Source organism: Topomyia yanbarensis, chromosome 2 (genome assembly GCF_030247195.1).
Source record: "Topomyia yanbarensis strain Yona2022 chromosome 2, ASM3024719v1, whole genome shotgun sequence".
In the NCBI taxonomy this organism is placed as follows: Eukaryota; Metazoa; Arthropoda; class Insecta; order Diptera; family Culicidae; genus Topomyia; species Topomyia yanbarensis.
The window spans coordinates 10,202,359-10,226,024 of record NC_080671.1 but is presented as its reverse complement, the minus strand read 5'-3'; the positions used below and the strand labels follow the sequence as shown (position 1 = coordinate 10,226,024).

Below are 23,666 nucleotides of genomic sequence, written 5' to 3'. Positions count from 1 at the left end.
CTTGGTATTTGGTCAACCCCAGCGGCTTTATTATTTTTAAGCCGGCTAATCTCCTCCTGGATTTCTTGGAGATCCGGAGCCGGTATTGTAATGTCTTCCGCGCGTGCTCCCAGGTGCGTTACCGTGCCATCCTCGTCGTCTGCTGCATCGCCGTTCAGGTGTTCTTCGTAGTGCTGCCGCCACCTCTGGATCACCTCACACTGGTCCGTGAGAAGATTCCCGTTTGTATCTCTGCACATGTCGGCCTGTGGTACGTGGCCCCTGCGCGAGCGGTTCACGACCATGCCATCGTGATTAATAAATTTATGTCAAAATACGGAGAAGTGGCTTCCATAAGAACTGTAACTTTGCATTTTCCCGGGTGTTCCTAATGTTGTTCTTGTGGTGAGAATGCTTCCGTACAAACCAACTTTTTCATATGTAACCATTTTATGCGAATCAACCGAAAATGAGACGTTTCATCAGACAATACTGGTTATGCAAACATGGTGATTCCTATGCGCAAAATTCTACAAAAAAAACACTACACCACGGAAAACTTTGCGCAAAAGCAGCTAAGAAAGTTAACCTATTATAACCGTAAACAGCACACCATTATCCTATGCCAAACCAAAAACGGCTACAAAACCAATATCTACGGATCTGACAGGAACAAATATTCACTCAACAACAATCACGCCCAGTGTCTCCAAGCCAACAACCGGTACCACAAGCAAAGAAGCGAACGTAGAAGAGGACGGATGCGTTCGTCTGTGTGCTCGCATTTCTATTTGATGCGCTATTACTTTATTCAAAAATACTTTGAATTGGCTTCTCAACATTTTGTAGTGTATTCCGTCGGTTCAAGCATTAAAACACATTTTTTTTAAACTTGTACACAAAGTAGACAACTCCTTTAAGAAAGTTTGTTTTAACAAATGTCAACTATCAAATAAAGTTTTCATTTTTTTACGCTTTCATCATATAACAATTTAATAAGACGAATGATTACAAAGAAATTACTATTGCTATTTTTTTTTGCTCTTCTATGAATACCGGATGTGTACGCCCATCTGCCGGGTAAAAACGCGGGCCCCCAAATACGACGTATATGTAAAACTTTTCATCATTTAATTGTTCGATTGGTGCACCATATTGACGGCTCTGGCAGAGATGAGCTGAAAATTTTCACCATTTTCGGTAGTTTTTTTAAAACACAGTATTTTCGGTATTAATGCATGTTATACATGCTCCAAATTTTAATACTACATTGCGGAACATATTTTCGATAAAATTGCCTTAAACCTCAAATCATTCTATTAAGTATGATGGAAGTTATTAACGTTCAAAATCTGACGCGACTGCCACAGCCGATATTCTGAAACGGGCCCCCATATTAAAACGTTAGAAGTATTCTACTTCAAAAATACTGGTGATAATATTTCTTATTTTAAATGTTATTTACCGAGAAATTGTTTATCAAATCTTGAAATATTCCAAACGTACTCCAGAACTCATTTAGCTACTTCTATAGTAATCAGGCCCAGCGGATATCGTGAGTAGTATGTGTAATACTACTCACTCGAAAATAGTATTACGAAAGGGTAGTATTACCCATCCGAAATTTTGAATCAAACCTAAATTTTGAAATCTGCCTAGCAGGTATGATTGTAATGCAAGCATGTGTATTTCTCTAGGCTGATAATATTCATTTCAAAAATCCAATGGGTTTGGGAAACCGAGAAGAGTTGAAACAGAGGTGAGTTCAAAAAATATCCATTTCCAGCAAAAGCATACCGTTAGGAATTTTGCAAAAATACTTTTGTTAAACATATAGGAAAGATGTACAACAAAAGTATTTTGGCCAGATATCTAACGGCATGATTTCGCTAGCAATGGATGTTTTTTTAACTCTCCTCTGTTTCAACTCTCCTCGGTTTCCCCTAACTATTTACCATTACATTTAATGTTTAATGCTAAAATTATATTGAAAATGATTAAATATTTGATTGACATCTTCAGTAGATATTAGAGACAGGCACAATTAGTTCATTTATAGAGTTATTTTATCATTTTCGAACCGTTCGAAAAATTCAGATTATTCTGATATTGTTTATATCTATTGTATTCAGACAACACCAAATTTCAAGATAACTTTTATAATAAAATAGAAAAATAATGACACTCCTGCCAAACTAAAGCTTTTCATTGCTACGACGACAAAAGACACACCCTATTCATCAATGCAGTGCAATGTACAATGATCTAACCATTACAAATGAAAAGTTCCGTCGAACATTGTCACTGTGTCGGCGGCAATGGTTTTCAGCCGGCGGCGTGTATTGTTCACCGTGTAAAGCATGTGACTTGAAGATTATCGGTGACATGACGCAGTTATGAATCGTTTAACGGAACAATGAGACGAATGCCGAAAGCTAAACGATCTGCTATTTCACACGACACCTGACCCACTGTCTGAGGGGCCGGGTTTGTGCGACTTTCATTTCAGAAATGCAAAATTTATTTTACTGCAACGTGATGGTGATCTTCGAAGTCATGAATCTGGTCAATCAATGGTTTGTAATCTACCAACTTGACTCACCTTGGGTTTCTTTGTAGTAGCTTTTATGTTGAATTTTTCCCGGGCATTTTTTTCTATTCGTCAGATTTTTTATTACACAGTATGATGATGCTTGACAATGAATTTATACATATATACATACACAAAAGTCGCAGACAATGCATGTGCCCAGGTACTTGAGATAGAAACGGGTGCGATTCTTAAAAAAACCTAGTATCAATGAAGCCCTTATGATACACCTGAAATGTGTTTCAAAACTTGGGTTGCATATGTAACGTGCTATAAATTTTAATTAATTATCTTAATAATTCAAGATCAATGAAACATTGAAACCCTGCAAACCTTCCAATTACAATGGCTCATCATGTTTTGAATCATTGGAGTACCTTGTTTAGAATAATACCACTAACAGATAAACTGCGGCATAATCGGAATCTCAACTATGATTAACCTAAAACTATGATGATGAGGGACACGGTGCTTCACAGCTATACACACCGAGTATCACTTGTGCGATGGCTACAAGAACATTCTCAACGTTAAGAATTAATTTCAAGTATAAAAGCCCACCGACCAAACACACTTCATTGTTCACGAATTAACTCAATTAGATTCCTTCGTCGCTACTTCACCACCCCGCACGGCAACCGCAGAATGCTTAAGCACATGTTTATACCAACGCACCAAGTTACCTGTACCAGATACATAATGATAGTGAAGGTTGAGTTTAAATGTTTTCCTATGTTCCACAAATCGGTAAAGAGCATGCAGTAACACTACCGGCAAAGTGCGTGTATGATGCGATGTTCGTAGCATGTGGGAATAAGTGAATAGACGTCAGGGTAGTGCGAGAGGTCGGCGGTACTCTGGCACACATAATCTCCACGTTCCAAGAGGCGATAGTGGTTCGGTGGATGCCAAGAGAAACCGACCTGGGCTAATGCTTCCATTTCGCTGGATGTGGGTGGTAGAATCACCAAAATCAGCAAACGTAATTAGCGAGATTCAGGCAAGCGTGGAAAATTATGTGAATAATTATTATACCGTGAAGCGGGGTGGCTTTGATTGCTCCAAGATGCACTCTTAATTTAGTCTACCGAATATCAGCTTTTTTGACATCTTTTACCGAGTTCTATACAGACGAGAACTCAGCAAAGCTTTTACCGAGATCTTAGTAGTGACGTTTGTTTTGCTAAAACTCCGAGATTATATCGCAGAAAACCAAAAAAATATTGTCACTATGCTGAGATATCATTTGAAAACTTTTTCTGACTGTTTGGTTGTACAGAAATTACTGAAACGAATTGAGTGTGTGAAAGTGAATGAATTAGATTGATTCTCACGCCTTCCGTCGGAGATACTCAAGTCAACTTGATTTATTATTTAGCGGAAATGAAGCCAAGGTCGACAGATTATTGCATAAGCAACGACGTCACGCTAATCAGAATTGTGCAAAATTATGACTCAAATTGGTTATAGTTTATCAAAATTTTCAGTAAAAAATAAGGAATGACTAATTTGCGTTTTTTTTTCAACAATGTCGTTCTTGTACAAGACTCTAGCTGACCCAGCTACGAACCGAACTGTTGTCGAACTGTTTTTTTCGTAGCCAGTTCAAAAACTGCCAGTTAAACGCACCAGGGCCGGCGAATCACATGGGTAGTATGGGTAGTACTATCCACTCGAAAATAACCGAGAGGAGTTTACCCTCTCGAAAGTTTGGAACAAACCAAACCCTAAGATTAACCACGTTTGTGTCTCAATTTTTGTCCCAATTTTAGATGCTCAATAATTTAATTTTTTTATTCGGATGAAATGCTTTACAATAAACATTTTTGGAAATATGGGATAATAATTAAATTTGTTTGAAATTTGAAATTATTTTTTTTTAAACTAAGGGGAATACATTTTTACACACGTACATATTAAAACCAGGAATTCCGATCGATATACAAAAAATATTAATGCAATTTTACAATTCTATTCGAACTAAAGGATACAGTTAGAAATATTTTTATAGACTAGACATACGATTAGTATTTTTGTCGTGACTAACGACTTACCTTTCAATATAGAGGCCTCTTTTCAAAATTTCGGAAGAAAAATGATGTAAGATTTTGAACGCTTATATCTTTTGTTGTACTGAATGGATTTAATCAATTTCTTCGGCATTTTGTCGAAAATATTTGTACCAATGTTGTATTAAATTTTGGAATATGTAGGATATTCATTATCAACGGAAAAATAGTGTTTTGAAAAATCTTTCGAAAACGACTCGGAAAAGTGAAAATTTTCAGCCCATCCCGCACAGAGCCGTCAATATGGTGCAGCAACCGAACAATAAAATAATGAAAAGTTTATATATAAGTCCCCTACATGTTTGTTCCTATGATTATTCGTATTGGGTTGCTTGACGAGAGCAGTTGGTGGGGGAAAGCCGGCATATTAGTTTTGGTTATGCCATTAGAAGCCAGACGGAAAGGAAAGGCTCATGCACGCCACGAGAACGAGCGAGAAAGCGATAGTAGTGCATATTACCGAAAGCGTTACGTACATTTTGAACATTAATAACTTTTCTTCTACTAAACGGATTGCCAATCTTGTTTCATAAATCGGAAGGAAAACGTTCAATGCTTGCTACCGATACAAACAACTATATAAAATTTGTTTAAATAGTTCAAAAACTACTTTAAATGAGAACCAACATTAATGATAAAATCTATAAATAGTGGTGTTGCAGCTTTTCTCAAAGCCAGACGTGTGTAAGACGCAGTGCATAACAGACGTGCGTGGTCGTGAGAAGCTGCATCGGACGACCAATCAAATCGGCTACCACCGGAGGGAAGAAAAACGTTGGTGGAGGTGGTGGCGGTGAGAAAGCCAAAAAGCCAAAAGCTAAGAAACGCAATCACTGAAAAGGCGGTAGTAACTGCCACTAAAAATGCCACAAAAACATCGAAGGCTGCAAAGCGTACTCATTCGGTGTGAGCTGCGAAAGGGGAAAGATCGTATGTATGTACGCAGTAACAATCGTCGGCAATTGAATTGTTTCAAAAGATTCTCGTCTTGTATCAACATAGTTATCTACAAACCGTCCTTATTAGGACGAATGCAAAATGGAAAAAGAATTTAATTAGAAAGTTTCTTTTATTAACTAGTATTAAGTTTGCGCTTGTTAATTCTGTACTTTTATCAGTGAATCATAAGAAAATGTTTTTCTATTCTACAAACCCGAAGGTTTTTGCAAATCCTTCTAAGAAAATAAGTAAATGTGGCAACTCTGCCAATAAGAGAAAGCTACACCAAAACGAATGATGAAAATATTTTCATTTATCGAACAAAAGAATGGCCTTCCATCTGCATTGTGAAGTCAATAAATACGAACGCCTTGATGCGAAGCGTGCCCATTCGGTGTGAGCTGCGAAAGGGGAAAGATCGTATGTATGTACGCAGTAAAAACAATCGTCGGCAAGGTTTGAATCGTTTCAAAAGATTCTCGTCTTGTATCAACATAGTTATCTACAAACCGTCCTTATTAGGACGAATGCAAAATGGAAAAAGAATTTAATTAGAAAGTTTCTTTTATTAACTAGTATTAAGTTTGCGCTTGTTAATTCTGTACTTTTATCAGTGAATCATAAGAAAATGTTTTTCTATTCTACAAACCCGAAGGTTTTTGCAAATCCTTCTAAGAAAATAAGTAAATGTGGCAACTCTGCCACTAAGAGAAAGCTACACCAAAACGAATGATGAAAATATTTTCATTTATCGAACAAAAGAATGGCCTTCCATCTGCATTGTGAAGTCAATAAATACGAACGCCTTGATGCGAAGCGTGCCCATTCGGTGTGAGCTGCGAAAGGGGAAAGATCGTATGTATGTACGCAGTAAAAACAATCGTCGGCAAGGTTTGAATCGTTTCAAAAGATTCTCGTCTTGTATCAACATAGTTATCTACAAACCGTCCTTATTAGGACGAATGCAAAATGGAAAAAGAATTTAATTAGAAAGTTTCTTTTATTAACTAGTATTAAGCTTGCGCTTGTTAATTCTGTACTTAAGAAAATATTTTTCTAATCTGCAAACCTGAAGATTTATGCAAATCCTTCCAAGAAAATCAGTGAATGTGGCAACTGTACCACTAAGCGAAAGCTACAACAAAACGAATGTTGAAAATATTTTCATTTATCGCACAAAAGGAGGGCCTTTCATCTGCATCGAAAAGTTTATAAATAGGAAAGCCTTGAGCGTACTCATTCGGTGTGAGCTGCGAAAGGGGAATGATCATATGTGTGTACGCAGTAAAAACAATCGTCGGCAAGGTTTGAATTGTTTCAAAAGATTCTCGTCTTGTATCAACATAGTTATCTACAAACCGTCCTTATTAGGACGAATGAAAAATGGAAAAGGATGGGTTGGTAATGTATATAACATAACGGGGGTGTCGTGACCACACTTCGAAGTTATTCCAAATCTTGCAAAGCATAAATTGACATAATTTCAATAATTGTTCCTATATGAACGAAATGACAAATTTTCAGGTCAACGCGGCAATTACTTTGCAATTTACAGAACAATTTTATATTTTTAGTTATATATTAACTGTCATCTCTTCCAAACAACTTATCCCTCTGCTGCCTACCCCGTGGTCCACGTCCAATACACGATTTTATGTTGTCACCTCCACTAAAACACTTCAGAACACTCCCACCTGTCATACATGTACATTATCTGCTTGTTGAAATCATTATATGAACTTATTGACCTGTATTCAATTCGGAGAACTAGGTAAAAAAATTGTTTTGCTGAATATACTAACGAACGGGATCCCCAGGAAAATTTCGCTGAGCCCGGTGAATTGAACTTAATACGTAAAATTTAGCCATTTGAAAGAGATACAAGCAGAATTTTTAAAATATGATCATCGTGGTTATGTCCCGGACATTACCCGCCCCAAGTTTTTCGCTAAGCGTGTTCATTTCTGTACGCTAGGAAAAAGATTCCGATGGTCCTTTCGAGAGAATTTTCATTGATATTTCAAAGCAAGAAAATATAAAATTTGTTCATTTCATGAATGAATGTCTCAACAAGCTTAGAATCCAGCGCATGCCCTATCAACGCAGACGCCAACAACAAAGGTTTTTTTCAGAACCACCATAATTATTATGAAAAATAACTTGAAACATTCCCACATATTTCATTGAGTATCATTCGATTTGAATTACAAGTCAAACGAGTAGTCACGACACTCCGGTCATATCCTAGACATTACCCACCCATCTTTTTTTTAACAAGAACTATTATTTGATTATCAATTGAAGCAAGGAGAAACACTAATAGGCTTTTTACAAGAAAGGCAAAAGACACAAGAGGGACTGATTCCAGAGTGGCAGTGACCCTGTCACGGAAAGACAACAAAGGCAGGGAAAAGAAGAAATGAAACTTGCAGCTTTTTGGCAAACGTAAGATCACTGTCAGAACATCATGAACCGAATCGCTGACTGACGCTTTTAATACCCGATTTCCAATTAGCTGTTAATATACCAACCAAAAGAAAAGGGATAAAAAATTTGAATATTTATCGGGTTTAAAAATATAATTATGAGATCGATGATTGTCTGCACATCTCGAATGGATTCGTTTGATGTAGATCTGGCGCTAGAACACTAGGCGCACGACCAGACAACATGATTAATGTTGCGATGTCGCCATAAACACAGATAACACAACCCCAATACACCGGACCCGAAGTATCACCCGAATGAAGTCACGACCTTTATCCATTCCTTAAAGGAAGGTTAGTTGATACCTTTGGGATTCCCACCATCCATAGTTTCATGAAATTTACTAACTTTCGAGCGTTCTCTGACCTCAAAAAAACGAAAAACTCGTTGGAGCTACGCGATCTTTCATAAATATCACCTTCTAATGCTTAGGTATCCGCCATCTCATTACCATTCTAATCTAAGTGTCCGCCATCTCATTACCAGGAATGGAACAATGCCAAAGAACTTAAACTAAGGTAATTTGAAATGATTTTTCAGATAAAGCACTCAGATAGTCCCATGTTTTCCACAGGAAATAAAGGAGTGTTTACCATGCCCCATCGAACGGAGAGCCTCCTTGGCACTGTAACGATGTGGGCATGGTTGTTGATAGATAAATACAAAACCATCAGTTTTGTGGGAGAATGTTTGCAGCACAACCTCTTTTATGATTACCCTCGCCTACTGTCCTAACAATTGGTCGGTATTATGTCAGACCGGGCGAAGTCGCAAAACCTTAAAAAAGAGATAATCATACCGCTGGATAAAGAATTTCTTCAGCTTAATTCGATTTTTAGCTGATTTGAAATATGTTACAATAAGCAAGAATTATAGCAGCAATTAATTTCAAATTATAATATAAAACTTACTTATACTTTAAACTCTTTTTTCTCGAAATCAATATAATGTCACTTAGTACGGTCTGACTTTACATCGACCAATTAGCATAGAAGCAATGCAAAGCTGTCATCCTCTGACAAACGTTATGATGATATGCGCACTACAATGCTCCGCGTGAGCATCTTTTCTGTTAGAGAAATTGTGTGTTTAAAGAACGATCATTACGTTTATATACAGTATGATCATTTAATCGCGAAACGACTTTTGTTGGAATGTGAATCTACATGGAATGCCGCTGTCGCCGAAAAAGAACTCTTGGTTCCGTATATTCCAAAGAAAGATTGAATCGAATACGTAACGTAAGGCCTAGCCACTGGACGAAACATTGTTTTTCTCGTTAATTCGTCAACGAACCTGTGCCAATAACTGCGTTTTTCATTTGAATGCCTAACGTTGCGTAATTCGGGTGATACCTCATTGAAAAAGACCTTATAGGACCTTTTCGCATACAATTCTGAGTAATATCTGCACACCACGGAGTGGGAGACCGTCCACGGTTGTTCACGCTGGCCGCTTGTTTTGTCTGACCTATAATCGCAGTGTCTATAACCAAAACATTGTATTCATCCACCGGAGGAATTTCTTGTTTTGATTCGATTATTTCGAATATAGTGGACGTTTAACTCTATCAAACAATCGATATACTAATTGTAGCGAGGTTGAGTGTAATGATAAATCTAACGCGCTTGGGCGCGTTGGTGCCTAGTACCAGCGATTGATCCGATTGATAGAATGGCACATTTTGATGCCCAAAATATAGGATTGGGAAAATATAGGGACTGAAGTATAGGGACATTTGGGGTTTTTGAAGTCCCATGTGGAAATTCCTGCTAGTTACATAAGATTTCCGAGACCGGTTTTTTTCGGTTTGTAAAAGAATCCTTCAAGGGGCACTCTTGGGACTTTACGAGGAAGCTCAGGAGAGAAAATGATTTTCCTCTTTCGAAAATTTATAGGTACCAGATTAGAGATTAGGCAGTTTATACCCCAAGGCGTACAGGTAGACGAGCTCCGTCCAAAAAAACAAACAAAAAAAAACAAAAATTGGAAGAGTAGTTCCAGCGAAAGGCTTAAAATGATGCTGATGGAAAATAAGTTGTTTTCTTATACATATATTTTTGCTGAACGTAATTGCCTGCAAATCAGAATTTTCACTGACTGAAGTAAAGGGTCTTGAAGGAGCCATTTCCATACTTCACAATTAAGGTCCTTGTCGGAGATAATACGATCAATCTCTACTTTTCGGGTGAATACGCATACAAGTTACCTTTTCGTACACGGCCGAATGTTATTTAGTTAGATCACTCATATATCGTTAATGTTAAATGGTTTATCTATGATCTAGAATCTCACCAGAAATAGACCATCCAAAGGCCGGTTGTGTTAGATGGATATAATTTGCATCGAAAACGAGACTTTTCTGCATTATTTTTGACCGCGAAGAATTATTCAAATCGACCTCCATTGAGCCTGAGGTTATGTCGGTCGTCGAGATACCTTTTCATTATTTTTATTCATTTCGTTTATTTGATAGGCACAAATGCGTTAGCTTGGCGGTGCCAAATTCTTTTGTTTTTACATTTTGGATATTTTAAAACTAGGAGGTTACAATGGCGAAATATTTTTTTTTTTTAAAGAAAAATTTTACAGCTATCTTAAGACTAGAAATAAGATTCTATATACAAGAGAGGGAGCAAAAGATTTTTTTTTATGAAAAATTTTAAAACAAGGAATTCAATAGTAATAGTTTTTTAGGAAATATTTACAGTTATCTTAAAACTAACAATATAGTTTGGTACACAAAAGGGGGAACAAATGTTTATGAGAAAATTCACCGGTGTTTTAAAACTAGGGATACAATTCTATTTACAAGATGGGGGACAATAGTTTTAACAAAGAGGTAAAATTACAACTATCTTAAAACTAGGAATACAGAATACAAATTTGAACTTTTTTAGCGGAGACTTATGCTTGGTCAAGATATTCAGAGGGGGCTGTAGAAGCAGTTGTATCAAGGACAGGGGAGAGAAAGCGTAGATGGTGACCGGGAGAGAAGAGCAAAATTTGCAACTTTCGGGCAAACGGGAGATCAGCGAGACAAACTAGCGCCTCAGTCTAGTAGGTCGGATTGGCGGATGGTATTCTTCGGACCCGCGGGGAATCCTTCAAAAGTCATCGGACCTCGAGTCGCTCTCGCTTATACCTTCTCATTAGTCAAAACTATCATGCGGGCTTCAGTACCCGCGAAAAGAAGGTTGTATCGGAGGGAACGGAAAATTAATACGACGAAATTTGAGCTTAGCTGTGGAACATTTGTAGTATCAGTAATCAACAAACACATTTACGCTGAGCCGTCGGTCAACCAGCCCGTTAATAAAAGGTGTTCCCAGCTACTATCCAGAAATTTTCATTTTTTGTTATACACGCCATGTCTGAACTTTCTTCACTAGGGTAGAAATCATTCGGAATCTTACTACCCACTCGGGAAAAAAGTGTTCCGCCGGCTCCGAAACGCACTAGAAATGAATTTTAGGTTGAGCTCAAACTGAAAAAAAGATAAGGTTTGCTTACACCAGCAGTATTTTGAGTTGCCAACAAATCTTTGTTTGTGAACCCCCCCCCCCTTTCCCTTAGTTAACAATTCATGTACCCCTACCATCCTCCTTACAATGTCCACGTGAGCTTTCCCGATATTTTTTTATGCCGAGTAATATCATAAAGAGGGTTTATAATTTCTGGTAAAATACAGATATTCGCATTGTGTTGGCTCCGCTGGGCAGTAGTGATCAGCCCTTTTAGAAAAACAAGAGGAGGGTTTTGGGAGCTCAAACCCCTCCCATGAGAGTCTTAAAAATTTCTTAACTTCCTGATCAGGGAAAAATATACGAGCCGTTTTTACACGTATAATGTCATTTGTGTTCGGTCATTCTAGAAACAAGTCTGTGGAGAAATCCTGGCCCTTCTTGACTTTAAAAGGATGTAAGTCAAGTTGGTAGGCATCGATGGATCGGAATGTTTTGATATTGACAACAGTTGTGAGTAGATCGAGCTAGCAACAGCAATAAGAACTAAATGGCATCGATATCGGGAGAAATTCCGCCGCCGATAAACTCTCAGCACCAGCTACTTTATAAATAGGAACGAGTGTCGCTAAGAAGGATAAGAAAAACCCTGCGAAGATGGTTGTATAGAGATGAAAATCGTTACGTTCGGATCTCTGGATCGATTCGCGTCCTGGGTGGTGATAGTGTTTACAGCTGACCTGACCAGGTAAGTTAAACCACTAGGGTTGGGCAGCAAGCAAGAAACAACATCAATAGAAAAAACTCCAAAAATTGACACAAAATAAAAAGAGCCAGAGTACAATCCCTCCTAAAGTAATACCTCAAAGCGACCCGGAAAGATAAGAATTTCAAAGAACAATAGGTTTAGGTTTGATCGGTAGGCTTGCTACAAACCACAACAGTAAGAATCCGAAATTCCTCGATAACAGATATTGTCCCAATTTGTTGAGCCAAGACTCAGACGTCCGGTCCTCGTAAAAGAAAACTTCAACGTTTAAGGGTTTCTATAACTTCATTATATAAGGAACGAAAAAAAACCCTACCTTCTGAATTTTCTGTGCGCGGACCCGTGACAGAAAATACAATTGTGCAATCGAATGATACATTTTGACGGCAACTAATAAGATCGATGTGAAGTAATTGGTATCAAAATTATGTAAGCCTACAATTTAAACCTAAAATTAACAATATCTATATTTAGTGAGTATAATTGCTGCCTTAATAGAAATTAAAATTAGCTAAGGCTATTTCTGAATTATATACACTATATTTAAAGGATTTATGTGAGCTATTTAGTGGCTGGAAGTGCCCAGTACTAAATTTAAGCAAAAATCGGAAACATTCTATCATTAGCTGTGGGACCCTTAAAAAAGTGAGTTTAAACCATTAATTGAATTGAAAAATACTATTATAATCTACACTTACACGTATCTACGAACTAATAATACGACAAAAAAGTACGACCTATAGTTAGGATCTCGTGCAGGATAAACAAACTATTTTATGTAAGATCACCTAGATTTCTCTAATGATTTATTGTACTAAATTACACAAAATTTACAGTTTAAGTTGCGGATCAAGAACAGTGCTACAAAATGAATAGTTGTTTGTTGTGATTAAAGTGTTAAATCATTATGATAGAGGCCTGAAAACCTGAAAAATTGAATGAAAATCGTTCAAACTTTGTTCAGAAATCAACTATACTATACAACAGTTAGGGTGGTTATAATTTTTCCAAGAACTAAATTTAAATTTTTAATCATTTTAGATATAGCCATATTACCTTCATTGAAGTTGTAGAACTACTAAATTTAAAATCAAGTGTTGCTTAGAAACACGATTTTATTCATTTGAAGTTTTCAATACGATTTAAAACCAAAGTATTCTTCAAACAACTTTAAATTCGTTTCAAGGTGAATAATTTGCTTCGTGGCATTACATATCTAACTATCATCGTTAAAAAGCTATGAGCACTTTTTTACCAAAGATGTTTTTTTGGAATAGCAGAATCACTGATTGGGGCAAACGAAAGATAATTATTTTTCGACTACACATGAGGTCATTTCAAGAAATCAATTTTTTATGGTCAAAGTACTTAGAGGGACTCAGGACTATTAAGACCGTGGGGGTAATTTTGACTGCTGAATCTAGTTTTTTGGTTTTTCAGAAAGGAGATTCAACGTGTTTCGTTATTTTGCCATCTCCAAAACAAAATTCATTATAATAGTGAAACAGTTAATAAAGTAACAAATAAAAGTGAGAAAATTACAGGTAAGTGTTTTAGACGGCTTGAGACTCCTATTTTATGGAATGATTTTTGTTTGGGTAAAACACAGCTATTTTCAAGACGCTCAGCACTTTTGTGCGAAATGAGCGTTCGGACCCCCTATTCCATCAACCACCGTTCAGCGGCTTGCGGCTACGCACACGATTGCACACGCAACAGCAAAGAAAATGATGCGCCAATCGACAGCTGTGACTAACCAAATAAAATTTTTGTTGCGCAATTTTTTTGTTTATTAAGGAGTTTCTCCAATACATATTTCATAGGCAAACATTATTCCATTGTAAAAAAATTGGTGGTCTGAATTGCCCCGTAGGAAGGTCCAGAGGTAGGAGTACTAAATTGCAAAAGGATGGAAAAACGTAGAGTTTTGCAAATAGTCGCCTAGTGCTGCCACAGAGTGGTGCAAAAGAACTTTCGTGGCATCAAAATATAGCTGCGGCTTCCAACTAACAATTAGGAGCTTTGATTGATAAATTCTTTCACATCTATCCACCTAAAATAGCGATTTGCTTAGATAGGTCCGAAATGCGCATTATTTTTTTTGCTAATATCAGAAGTTTAGTGATAAAATACCCTAAATTATTTATAATTTATGTGGTAAATATGAAATATTTCCTCCCAAATAAAAGACTATTATCTCTGAAAGGTCCATGGACACTTTCTGGATTATTTTGAATTTCTGTGATATCAAAGATAACCGACTCCTATATTAAAAACTACGTTGCTGAATACACCCTAAGAAACCTGATTCATATAAATTGGCAATGCTCACAGAAAAAAAAAATATTTTGTGATTTTAAATTTATTTTCATGTACATATTTGGAGCATGAATATAAATGTAAAATTAAGTTCCACCACAACGTTTCTTCAACGAATTTTATTAAGTTTTACACGTTGATTGAAAATTACAGCTTTATTAAACAGGATACCAATGCACTTTAATGTAATTTTAATCCAATATGGCTGTAAAATAAATGACATGTAATATTACACGAACGAAAGTTTGAAATCATATGCTTTTTGATGCTCTCATTGAGTGCATCGAATTCAACTTAATTTTCAATCCAATTTTTGATTCAAGCTTTGTATGTTTACATTCGTATTGATTTACATGTCGTTTAAATTTCATTATTTTTTTTGTGTGCTTACAAACTTATGCTAACCATAAAAACAATCAGTGCGTTATTTTGATCAGATGGCGTAACCAACAGATAAGTTTCGCAACTGTTTGAAACAAACTGAAACTGTTCTAACAAAGCTCAATCTGCTCGCCCACCAAAATCTCCAACCAATAGCCGCCCTTCGGCAGGAGCAAATCCAGTTCAGTCCGCCTGTGCTTCTGAAACAACTACAGAAGCATGTTGTTAGAAGCCTCAGTGATAAAAAATTATCAGGCCTATTTGAAATATTAAACGTGTGTAATAATTTAGTTTATACCAAAAAAACACACAAGCAGCACAGACACGTCGCACCGTGCAGTGTTGAACTCTGTCCAAAACCAACCGTCCCACACCCAGTGATGTACCAAATCGGGTTTCTATAATTTTGGGGAAAAAACCCAAGGTTTTTTCCCGGTTAAAACGGTTTTTTCGCGGGAAGATTGGGTTTTTTGCAATTTTTTGATATTCTAGTAATTGAACATTAATGTATTGTTATCCAAACATTTTTATTTTATTTAGGAGTATTATTGTCATAAAGCATTGCATGTATATGAATTCTGAACGGTTTTCCTCGATTGAACCATTGTTATAGCGGTTATCCAACATTTCTTTACAAATATTGTAGTTAAATTAGTAGGGTAGCCACCCCTCCGGGTTTGACCCGGAGACTCCGCTTTTCGGGAACGATCTCCGGGCCTCCGGGTTTTATATCAATTTCTCCGGGTTTGGTGGGAGGACGCATAATTTCAATTTTTATTTATTACAAAATATTTAAAGAGTCTAAGTTAACTATTACTCTGGTTCAGATTTATTTTGCCTGACTAACCCTTCGTTTCAAGAAGGCGAAGATAAGTTTACCAAATATGTCTGATTTCTTTCACAAAGAAATGAAAATGAAAAAGAAATCAAATTTACTACAAATTAAGGAAAGTAATATTTCACTATATGCTACAATCCACTAAGTCGCTCAAAATGGTGTAAAAAAATTATTTTGCTGCAATTTTACCAAATCAATTCACTATTAGTGGAGCTGGAGCTGCACCAAGGTATTGTAAATTTGTTCTGATCGAACTGGCTAGGTCAACATCAAACGAGTTCTTCCGGTGTTGTTGTTCCAGCGATTCGTAACTGTTGGCTAGGGAGGTGAGTTTTGCCCCTTGTTGGGATCTCTGGTGATGAATAATCGACACCACATAGTGCTCCCTGTGTGATGCTGGTGCCCTGCCTCCGTTGCTCGCTTTTTCCTGTTAGTTGTGGAGGAGAGCAATGCTCGTTCGACTTGTCCTCCACAGCGAGAGTAGCAGATGCTTTTGTATCCGTGGCACTTAGTCGGGGAAGTTAAATACTACACCAGATTAAATTACAGCTTTACTTTAACTTAGTAATAAAAAACGAATAAAGTTCTCTAAAATGCCGAGCAATCGTTTTGATTTCAATTTCTGTCTAGTTCCACTGAAAATCCACCACCTCCCAGGTCAGTGAAAATCTCCGGATCAAAGCCTCTCACGAGGTGGAAACCCTATAAATAAGTGATAAAACTTTTCAACACGTTTTGGGCTAATTCGATTGCGTTTCTTACTGTAAATCCACCTAAACGTACTAAACATTTTTTCTACTGTTGCTGATGTAGTTGATTCCGAAAGAATTTGGATTGCGATTTGTGAGAGTTCTGATTACTGTTCATACTAAAGACAAATGTCAAGGCCACTCGCTTTCTGCATATTACTCACTTTTACTTTTCACCGAACTAAATAGTTATTTTCTAAACTTTGTATGAATACTTACCTTATTTCGCTAAAACTATAGCAACCCCTAAAATGAGTAACAAGCAGAATAAAAGTAGTTTTGGCATCACACGATTATTCTATTTTTCACTAGTCAGAGTAACAATGACTATTGTTCCCAGTATTATATGAAACAAGTTGGAATATGGAATGGACCGAAATTTAAGTCGCACGAACAGAAATTGCTTCGTAAAACTCGTTATAAAGATACTAGAATGTGAAAATTGGATTTGAACTTCAAGTTTCAAAATCGGAGCTTTTCTATTATGTCCTATAGAATAAAAACCGTAAAAAGTATATCCGGTTCTTACAAAGGACTTTTCTTTATCCAACTTTTAATCTTGAATGTAACGTTGTACGAAATTTCCTGTGCGCGAATTATGCTGGAGGTTCATACTTACCGACTTTTTCGGGTGAGAATATTCTAAGCGATTCTCATGCTCAAGGATCTCTGTCCGATTTTTACGCTTGATGTTTATATTCGATTTTTACATGCTAAGAATATCCTGGCCCACTGAACGGGCAGCCGCTGGTGCCCTAAGACGATTTCGCTAGATTTTCAGAGCAGCGTGCACTCAGTGCACTAGCGCGACTACCGAAATGTTATAAAACATTAAATGAACATCATACATTCGATACAACGAAAAAACCCATTTTTCTTCCGGGTTAAAATGATTTGGGAAAAAACCCGGTTAAAACCCAAAAATAAAAACCCGGGAAGATGGAATTTTTCCCATCGGTACATCACTGCCCACACCACATTGCAAATCACGCGTGTAGACGACCGGAACCTATCGCTCCCCCTCATTCGTTCGTGTACATAGAGTTGCCATTATTGTTCAAAGAAAACCTGGTGGTACAACTAAAAATATCTGGCAAATGCTGTCACTTGACAGTGACCTCAGAATCATCGAAGTTTGACATATATTTTAGTCTTCACAGAACGCGCATCAATAGATTTTTCTTAAATTTGGGAAAATGTATCCATAATTTCCAAAATATATAGGTACTATCGTGTTAGTATTAGTTACATGACGATTTAACTTCTATAATTTAAAATTTTGGCAAAATGAGAGGTTTGTCTTTTTGTCTTGAAGCTGCAAAAAATTGTCTATGCTAGATACCGCCACACGATACAACTGTATTAATGCCACCAATATGCCGAAATCTCACAGTAGACACTATGGATGTTCGGCAGTGACGGCATCAACTCGCCCACAGCTAAACCGTGTAAAGCGCACTCGTTTCCCTGCTGTGTGCAAAGTGTGTCATGCACTCCCCACCCCGCTGTGGGACCCGAAACCCTGCATGTACACGAACGATTGTTCCGTCCGGACGATATAGTCAACATGTTGCTCGTTTCGCATGTGAGCGACGACTGATATAAAAAGAACATGCGGGACCTGTATGAATAACCTTCCCGTATGTGATGAAATGCCTAGATGCTCCCTTTTGACGGCTGTGCCTGAAATAGGCTTGCAAATTACGTATTCTCCTAGTCTTATGCAGACTGTCCTACTTACCCGATCAGAAACACATAACAGAAATATTTCAAAACTATATCTCTCATTGATACTTGTTATAAATTTCTGTTATTTTAACTACTAACGAGACCTAATTTATAACACAGTAGGTTACAAAAATTGTGTTCTGTTATAATCCTGTTATTTCATTCTGATCGGGTAGCGGTACAAATGCGAACTCCATGTAAATTACCGAAAAATCCCACGCAACTTCCAGCTCGTTGATCTGGTAGCTAGACTTGTCCCATTTAGTTCAAATTCGGAACCGGGAGCAGGAATCGACTCAGAGTTGGCTCGAGAGAGTAAGGTTGGTGTTGCTTGGTAACTACAATACTAATACCCCGCTCTTGCAATTTTAGCACTTGGTTTTCGTGAGAGACCCAAAACGTTACACGTTCTTTTGCGAAGACCGATTTGAAAGATATTGTAATTTGTCTAACACTTCGCCATTCTTTACGTATGAACCATATTAAAAAAGAATTCCGTTTCCGTTTTCTGAATCGTTCGTCGGGAGAGCCCTTTACCAGTGGACTGGTTCCACCTATCTATGGTTTCAAGTCAAAATAACACAAGTGACAATACTCACGCTTCAAATCCTTTCCCTCCGGTGGACAAGGTTTCCTACTAAGCAAACAGTCGACGTAGTTATTCACCAGCCGATTACTGGATAGAATTGTATCGATGTCCAGGTTGTCGTATCTGCAAAAATATTGAACGGAAATGAAACAATCAACATCGGGAAAAAATTAAATCTGGGATACTAATTATTTGCTATTTGGGATGGACAAGAATATAGATTATGATTAAAGTTTCACCATAGCATTAGAAAACTTTTAAACAAAATAACTGGCACTAACACCGGCTTAAATAAAGTATATTTGGTAAGACTTTTTGGTGGTTATTCAAACGGGAAAACTGATCGAAAATGTGAGTGAAGCGAAAACAATTATGTGCAAAAATTCCTTGAAAAATATATCATATTCAGCCAAAACGAAAAATACATTTCGATTATTTTTAGCTAAAGAATGGAAAACATTTTTGAAGGGAATTAAAATTTTGGTTGCAAATCTGATGTGAAATGACCCGCAACTTTGCAGTCACGTTGTTATGTATCGCTTCAACTCTGTTAGTAAGGGGGTGTCTTTGGTGAGTCAACGGTTGCCGGTTCAAGTTTTGGTTTTCTTTAAAGGCAATTTTTGTTGATGCCGGTATGATCACCAACACATACGTAAGTTGTTTATATTACGATTTGAGGCCAATGTAAAATTAATCTGACGCATAATTTTACACCATTTGTCGCATTCCCTTTATGTGCAGTATAGTTAGCATAATTTTTTATCTGAGTGCTGATGCAAATTTATACGTATTCCGTCGATTGTAGGCCGAGTAATTAATGAATTTTCGAGGTACCCTCCTTAATAGAGTGAAAATAGGCACTTTACCCTAGTTAATTTCCCCGCTAGATACTAAGGCCCGGTTTTTTGATACCGGCTAGTGTCCAATTTTTTAGTTCATTACCCATCGTACTTCGGTGGGTGACAGAGCTAATTAAGACTGTCGATTTCTGGGTCCTTGCCCAGTTAACAGAGATATGACGGAAGCGAATCCGCCGCGCCGTTCGAATTAAACTAATAACTCATTTATTTGGACTTTGACATAAGTGCCAATACCTTATTTAAGTCTTTTATGATATCCAAAGGGGAAAACTGATCGAAATGGTGAGTGAAGCGAAAGCAATTATGTGGCAGGAGTCTCAAAGGTTGCGGGTTCGAATCTCGCCTCTGGAGGAATTTTTTCACATAATTATTTTCGCTTCACTCACCATTTCGATCAATTTTGCCCGTTGGATATCACCAAAAAAGTTTTAAATAGGGTATTGGCAATTACGTAAAAAACCAAATATATGAATTATTATTAGTTTATATTTCGTAAGTAAGTAAGATTCTAAACCAATTTTCATATCGATAGTGATTGATCCAAAGGTCTACATTTTGGTTCTAAAAATACAAAAGATTTGCAAAAATTATCAATCATTCAATACAAGAGTTTTCTATTTTTGTGTACAATCAAACTACAGAAAAACTTATACTTTCTCTTACCTTCTCCAAAATTTCCCAATGCGTTGTTTAATTGGTTCCCACTTGTCTACGTAGCTGTAAAATGTTTACTGAGGTTTTATCAGCTGGACATCCCAGCGAATGAGATTCTCTTATCATCTTCCTAGTGTGGACCGTTCGAGGTATATTGTGTGAAATACTGCCACCGATAGGCAAAGAAATGGGTTCGTCCCACCGAATGTCTATACAAAGTAAAATTGATCAATCATTATACTGTAGATTTCAGTTAACCAGAACCTCTTAAATGTGGTGAACGATTCCTGAGGTGTAAATTCATTGCCCATCCGCATTCCTTCGGACTCATTCTCATTTAACATTATAAATACTAATAGTGGCATTCAACCGTTCCACAAGATCAGTCAAGATGAAGAAGCTCCTGCTGACGCTCGCAGCTGTAAGCCTAGTCTCGGCGCAAACCTCCAACGGATTTGGATACGAATTACTTCTTGGTGCGTTCGACCAACTAGAACAAGATCTTCAGAATACCAACGAAAAACTATTGCAAGCTTTCTCGGGAAGGTCCGGTCCGAGATTCAATGGTTACATATTCGATAAAAACTCCCATACGAATTCAACAGCAAGCTTTGCTTCCACAGCTATCAACGAAGTACCCTCGTGCAAGGACACCAGCACCAACGTCAGTGGTGTGTACCGAATCAATCCGGAACTGGCAACGCTAGCTCCCTTTCTAGTGTACTGTGACCATACCGTGGAGGACGGTGGATGGACAGTGATCCACCGGCGGTTCGACGGGACGTTAAATTTTAACCGAAACTGGGCCGAATACAGACAAGGCTTCGGAAACCTACAGAGCGAGTATTGGCTAGGATTGGAAAAGATGCATCAGATAAGTCGCAGTGGAAACTACGAACTGTTGGTAGTTCTTAAGAGTTTCAACGGAACAACGAAAACTGCTCGCTACGATCGATTCTCGGTGGCAAGTGAGTTCGAACAGTACAGGCTCAACCTGGGTCGATTTGTGAACGGCGAAGCCAGGGACAGTTTGAGTGCAATCAACGGGATGAAGTTTTCCGCTGTGAATCGGGATAATGACGTTGGTGATGGGAATTGTGCGATCACCCATTCCAGCGGATGGTGGCATAAGGAGTGCTTCGAGGCGTGAGTTTAAAGGGTGTGGAAATTATGGAAAAGTGAATTTAACTATAATTGTTTTCCGTAGGAATTTGAACGGCATGTACCAGAAAGGAAAAGTTTTTAAAACCATGTCTTGGTACTATTTCAACAATACCCACGATTGTTTGCAGGAGGCACGAATGCTCATTCGACCATCGTAAAGTGTGTTTGGATAATTGTACAGTGAAATGTTTATAAGTGTATTAAATGCAGTACAAACTGCAGCTCGACGAGAAGTGTTTCTTGTTATAACACTAATAGACAGTTTCGACATTCAAATGGAATTCCCATTTCACAGCAAGCAAATCTAAGGGAATAGATTATAGACACACCCATGATCTGAGAATTGCATGTGCCAATTGAAAAATCAAAACACGTAGCTGATGGGAGATGTAAATGAAGAATTCGAATTGATAAAGAGGTTTTCCCCATGGCAATTATCGGTTCGGTCAGCACTCATTGCGAATCATTTAACAAAAGTTGTTTCGAAGGCCTTTCGATTTTAATTTCATCTATATTATAGATTTTTAAATTAGGTGAACACTACCAATTTTTTCTGTTGCAACAATTGCTACAAAGTTTGCATACACATATTGTGAACAAAATATTAGGCTTTAATATTAAGCACCATGACGGAATAATATTTCGCAGCCAATTCTCATCATATATCATATTTTTAGAAATAAGACATGAAATTTTTAGTTCAAAACAAAAGCATGTAGATAGCTTTTTGTTGAAAAATATATTTAAACAGCATTTATTACAGTTATTAGTCCTACCAGCACGAAACAAGTATGATACAATTAGAGCTAAACATAGGTCTCACTGTATCACATGTTGTATCTGTATCCAAGCGATTTCTCCCTATAATCTAAACTGATTACTTGTTAATGCCAACTTCACCGACAGATGTGCGAACATTTCCGCTCAAACGTGCCTGGCAGGATTCGAGATTGTATTTATTTATCAATTTAGAACTTTTCACTTTGTGCCAGCAGAGCGGAATATGGCGCTTCATGTCGTGATGTATTATTTTCCAAGTTTTATGTTGGAAGTGAAAGCTGGATGCCATGATATATAGATATGTATTATGTTTCTCTGCCTTAGCTAAATTTAAAATAATTATAAACAGTTAGAAAGAGCTGTTATTCGGATGGTATTTAAATGTGTCGGTATAACTTTGAATAGTACAGACGACAGAAGCTGAAAATTAATAACGAACCAGGATATATGTAGGAGTAAGTAGGGAGTTGCGAGACAGCGGGGTTGTGGAACACGCTAACAGCACTAGATCGAAAAGTGTCACATTTTTCAATGATTATCGCTACTTTTCACAAGTCTAGTGTCGTCATTTTAATTCGAATATTAGATGATATGAAAAACGTTTAAACAAATTCTTAATGTAGGGGACAGTGGGGAGTTGTAAACATAGTTTTGCTTTCGTGGCATAACATAAACATTGGTCGATTTGCAATAAGAACTCCTTAATACATCGACAGGCTGAAGCAATTTAAAATAATCGATACCTTGTTTGAGATATGCACTGATAATATAAATTCGTAAATATAATGAAATCGATCATACAATACACGAATTCATTCGTCGTTTTCTGCAACGAAGTATTTTCGTGCATTCTAAATAGTAGGTTTCGTTCATTTCATGAACAAGAATGGCCGCTTGGTGAACGAAATCTTTCGTAAATTTTACACGTTTAATGTATACTGCACGAATGTTATCGTTGATAACGACATTATTTTTCGTGAATGAAACGAAATGTATTGTTTATTTTAATAAACGTGTGTGTATATTACGAACGATTTCATTGGTCGCATGAATTAATTTCGTTTATCTTAGAAAAGTGTTCGTATTTATTATCCTCTTATTGTTTTCAGTCGATCTTTTGGAATCGATGTTTGACAACATAGATTTTTTTTATTTAGAAAAATCTATGTGGCCAAATCGATTTTATTGTGGTATCTAGAAATGGCCGCTTGATGAACGAAAGTTTTCGTAAATTTTACTTATATAGTTTACATTGCACGAATGTAATTTACATTGCACGAATGTAATCGTTGATAACGACATTATTT

The 23,666-nt window shown here is 37.2% G+C and overlaps 2 protein-coding genes across 13 annotated transcripts in view; one reads left to right on the top strand and one right to left on the bottom strand.

Annotated features, from left to right (window-relative positions):
- LOC131683395 (uncharacterized protein DDB_G0290587-like) overlaps window positions 1-23,666 on the bottom strand; it is a 147,157-nt gene that overhangs the window by 47,280 nt on the left and 76,211 nt on the right. For all 11 annotated transcript variants that reach the window (XM_058965329.1, XM_058965332.1, XM_058965337.1 and 8 more), the window contains one exon: window positions 18,912-19,024. In XM_058965329.1, coding sequence (XP_058821312.1) covers window positions 18,912-19,024 — 113 coding nt within the window. The remainder of the gene's footprint in view (window positions 1-18,911; window positions 19,025-23,666) is intronic.
- Window positions 20,798-22,013, top strand: LOC131683397 (angiopoietin-related protein 1-like). Of its 2 annotated transcripts, none has more exons than XM_058965341.1 (3): window positions 20,798-20,981; window positions 21,039-21,561; window positions 21,623-22,013. In XM_058965341.1, the coding sequence occupies exons 1-3, from the start codon at window positions 20,807-20,809 to the stop codon at window positions 21,735-21,737; spliced, it is 813 nt and encodes a 270-aa protein (XP_058821324.1). In that variant the 5' UTR covers window positions 20,798-20,806; the 3' UTR covers window positions 21,738-22,013. The 2 variants fall into 2 exon arrangements, with proteins under 2 accessions (XP_058821324.1, XP_058821325.1); XM_058965342.1 differs by having other exon boundaries at window positions 20,799-20,891.